This window comes from Pezoporus occidentalis, unplaced genomic scaffold, assembly GCF_034315485.1.
Source record: "Pezoporus occidentalis ecotype Australia unplaced genomic scaffold, CSIRO_AGI_Poc_V1 ctg3453, whole genome shotgun sequence".
Classification (NCBI taxonomy): domain Eukaryota; kingdom Metazoa; phylum Chordata; class Aves; order Psittaciformes; family Psittacidae; genus Pezoporus; species Pezoporus occidentalis.
The window spans coordinates 1-4,637 of NW_026915433.1; the positions used below are offsets into that span (position 1 = coordinate 1).

The window sequence follows — 4,637 nt, forward strand, 5'->3', positions numbered from 1 at the left end:
TGGGGTCCCCTATAACCCATCCTATTGGGAGCCAACAACCCCCTCATCCTCCTGGGTTCCCCTTTGGGGTCCCTTTTGGGGTCCCCTATAACCCATCCTATTAGGACCCAACACCCCCTCATCCCCCCATGTTCCCATTGGGTTCCCCTATAACCCGTCCTATTGGGACCCAACACCCCCCTCATCCTCGTGGGTTCCCCTTTGGGGTCCTCATTCTCCCTTTGGGGTCCCCTATAACCCATCCTATTAGGACCCAACACCCCCCTCATCCCCCTGTGTTTCCCTTTGTGGTCCCCATTGTCCTTATGGGGTCCCCATTGTCCCATTGGGGTCCCCTATAACCCATCCTATTGGGACTCAACCCCCCTCATCCCCCCGTGTTCCCCTTTGGGGTCCCCTATAACCCATCCTACTGGGACTCAACCCCCACCTCATCCCCCCATGTTCCCATTGGGGTCCCCTATAACCCATCCTATTGGGAGCCAACAACCCCCTCATCCTCCTGGGTTCCCCTTTGGGGTCCCCATTGGGGTCCCCTATAACCCATCCTATTGGGAGCCAACACCCCCCTCATCCTCCTGGGTTCCCCTTTGGGGTCCCCTATGACCCATCCTATTGGGAGCCAACACCCCCCTCATCCTCCTGGGTTCCCCTTTGGGGTCCCCATTGGGGTCCCCTATAACCCATCCTATTGGGAGCCAACACCTCCTCATCCTCCTGGGGTCCCCATTGGGGTCCCCTATAACCCATCCTATTGGGACCCAACACCCCCCTCATCCTCCTGGGTTCCCCTTTGGGGTCCCCATTGGGGTCCCCTATAACCCATCCTATTGGGAGCCAACACCCCCCTCATCCTCCTGGGTTCCCCTTTGGGGTCCCCATTGTCCCTTTGGGGTCCCCCCCCTCATCCCCCCTTTGGGGTCCTTATTGGGGTCCCCTATAACCCATCCTACTGGGACCCAACACCCACCTCATCCCCCCATGTTCCCATTGGGGTCCCCTATGACCCATCCTATTGGGAGCCAACACCCCCCTCATTCTCCTGGGTTCCCCCTTGGGGTCCCCATTGGGGTCCCCTATAACCCATCCTATTGGGACTCAACCCCCACCTCATCCCCCCATGTTCCCATTGGGGTCCCCTATAACCCATCCTATTGGGAGCCAACAACCCCCTCATCCCCCTGTGTTTCCCTTTGTGGTCCCCATTGTCCTTTTGGGGTCCCCCGCCTCGTCCCCCCATTGGGGTCCCCTATAACCCATCCTATTGGGAGCCAACAACCCCCTCATCCTCCTGGGTTCCCCTTTGGGTCCCCATTGGGGTCGAATATGACCCATCCCATTGGGACCCAAAGATCCCTTCATCCCCCTTTGGGGTCCCCATTGTCCCATTGGGGTCCCCTATGACCCATCCTATTGGGAGCCAACAACCCCCTCATCCTCCTGGGTTCCCCTTTGGGGTCCCCTATAACCCATCCTATTGGGATCCAACACCCCCCTCATCCTTCTGTGTTTCCCTTTGGGGTCCCCATTGGGGTCCCCTTTAACCCATCCTATTGAGACCCAACACCCCCCTCATCCCCCTGTGTTCCCCTTTGGGGTCCCCATTGGGGTCCCCTATAACCCATCCTATTGGGATCCAACACCCCTCTCATCCCCCCGTGTCCCCTTTGGGGTCCCCATTATCCCACTGGGGTCCCCTATAACCCATCCTATTGGGAGTCACGCCCCACCTCCTCCCCCCATGGTCCCATTGGGGTCCCCTATAACCCATCCTATTGGGTCCCAACACCCCCCTCATCTGTGTTCCTGTGTTCCCTTTGGGGTCCCCCCCATTGGGGTCCCCTATAACCCATCCTATTGGGTCCCAACAGGCCCCTCATCCCCCCATGTTCCCCTTTGGGGTCCCCATTGGGGTCCCCTATAACCCATCCTATTGGGATCCAACACCCCCCTCATCTCCCCATGTCCCCTTTGGGGTCCCCATTGGGGTCCCCTATAACCCATCCTATTGAGACCAATCACCCCCCTCATCTCCCTGTGTTCCCCTTTGGGGTCCCCATTGTCCCTTTGGGGTCCCCCCCTCATCCCCCCTTTGGGGTCCCCATTGGGGTCCCCTATAACCCATCCTATTGGGATCCAACACCCCCCTCATCCTCCTGTGTTTCCCTTTGGGGTCCCCATTGGGGTCCCCTATAACCCATCCTATTGAGACCAATCACCCCCCTCATCTCCCTGTGTTCCGCTTTGGGGTCCCCATTATCCCACTGGGGTCCCCTATAACCCATCCTATTGGGACCCAAAGATCCCTTCATCCCCCTTTGGGGTCCCCATTGTCCCATTGGGGTCCCCTATAACCCATCCTATTGGGTCCCAACAGCCCCCTCATCCTCCTGTGTTCCACTTTGGGGTCCCCATTGGGGTCCCCTATAACCCATCCTATTGGGACCCAACACCCCCTCATCCCCCCTTTGGGGTCCCCATTGGGGTCCCCTATAACCCATCCTATAGGGACCCAACACCCCCTCATCCCCCCCTGTCCCCTTTGGGGTCCCTATTGGGGTCCCCTATAACCCATCCTATTGAGACCCATCACCCCCCTCATCCCCCCGTGTCCCCTTTGGGGTCCCCATTGGGGTCCCCTATAACCCATCCTATTGAGACCCATCACCTCCCTCATCCCCCCGTGTCCCCTTTGGGGTCCCCATTATCCCATTGGGGCCCCCTATAACCCATCCTCTTGGGTCCCAACACATGCTCCCCTTTGAGGTCCCCATTGACGTCCCATCCCATTGGTACCCATGATCCCCCCCATCACCCCCTCGTGTTCCCCTTGGAGCCATGGATGGATGAAGAAGAGGGGGGGGGGACCCAGGACACACACATAAAACAGGGACCCCAATCCTTCTCCTTTCCCCCCCCAACCCCAATCCAGGCACTGCAATATGGTGCTGGAGAACGTGAAGGAGATGTGGACCGAGGTACCCAAGAGTGGGAAGGGGAAGAAGAAGTCGAAGCCGGTCAACAAGGACCGGTACATCTCCAAGATGTTCCTGCGCGGGGACTCGGTCATCGTGGTCCTGCGCAACCCCCTCATAGCTGGGAAATAGGGGTCAGACCCCACTGCTGTATCCTGGATGGGGTGGGAATGGGATGGGATGGGGTGGGGATGGGATGGATGAACCCCCTTGGACTGCCTGGAACCCTTTTGGGAATGGATGGAACCCCCCCCCCCCCTTAAATCGAGAGTGCAAAGCACGCACCGGGATGCACTGGATTCATTGGGATGGGATGAACCCCTCTGGATTGCTTGGGATCCCCATTGGGATGGGATGAACCCCATTGGATTCCTTGGGATCCCCATTGGGATGGGATGAACCCCCCTTGATTCATTGGGATGGGTTGAACCCCTCTGGATTGCTTGGGAGCCCCATTGGGATGGGATGAACCCCCCTGGATTCCTTGGGATCCCCATTGGGATGGGATGAACCCCCCTTGATTCCTTGGGATCCCCATTGGGATGCGATGAACCCCCCTGGATTCCTTGGGACCCCCATTGGGATGGGTTGAACCCCCCTTGATTCATTGGGATGGGTTGAACCCCTCTGGATTGCTTGGGATCCCCATTGGGATGGGATGAACAGTTTGATTCCTTGGGATCCCCATTGGGATGGGATGAACCCCTCTGGATTCCTTGGGATCCCCATTGGGATGGGTTGAACCCCTCTGGATTGCTTGGGATCCCCATTGGGATGGGATGAACGCCCCTGGATTCCTTGGGATCCCCATTGGGATGGGATGAACCCCCCTTGATTCCTTGGGATCCCCATTGGGATGGGTTGAACCCCTCTGGATTCCTTGGGATCCCCATTGGGATGCGATGAACCCCTCTGGATTCCTTGGGATCCCCATTGGGATGGGTTGAACCCCCCTTGATTCCTTGGGATCCCCATTGGGATGGGATGAACCCCTCTGGATTGCTTGGGAGCCCCATTGGGATGGGTTGAACCCCTCTGGATTCCTTGGGATCCCCATTGGGATGGGTTGAACCCCCCTTGATTCATTGGGATGGGTTGAACCCCTCTGGATTGCTTGGGATCCCCATTGGGATGGGAGGAACCCCATTGGATTGCTTGGGATCCCCATTGGGATGGGATGAACCCCATTTGATTCCTTGGGATCCCCATTGGGATGGGATGAACCCCTCTGGATTGCTTGGGATCCCCATTGGGATGGGTTGAACCCCATTGGATTGCTTGGGATCCCCATTGGGATGGGATGAACCCCCCTTGATTCCTTGGGATCCCCATTGGGATGGGATGAACCCCCCTTGATTCCTTGGGATCCCCATTGGGATGGGATGAACCCCTCTGGATTCCCTGGGATCCCCATTGGGATGGGAGGAACCCTTTGATTCCTTGGGATCCCCATTGGGATGGGATGAACCCTTTGATTCCTTGGAATCCCCATTGGGATGCGATGAACCCCTCTGGATTCCTTGGGATCCCCATTGGAATGGGTTGAACGCCCCTGGATTCCTTGGGATCCCCATTGGGATGGGATGAACCCCCCCAGATTCCATGGTACAGCCCCAGCCCTGATGGAATCCCCCATATCCCCCCCCATACTGGACCCACACT

The 4,637-nt window shown here is 57.9% G+C and overlaps 1 protein-coding gene across 1 annotated transcript; it reads left to right on the top strand.

Moving 5' to 3' along the window:
- Positions 1 to 2,890: 2,890 nt before the first annotated feature.
- Positions 2,891 to 3,118, top strand: SNRPD2 (small nuclear ribonucleoprotein D2 polypeptide; the record flags this gene model as incomplete). The annotated part of the gene is made up of 1 exon (XM_062630025.1): positions 2,891 to 3,118. A coding segment is annotated over one exon (217 nt), but the record flags the coding sequence as incomplete, so codon positions are not given.
- Between the last annotated feature and the right edge of the window lie 1,519 nt (positions 3,119 to 4,637).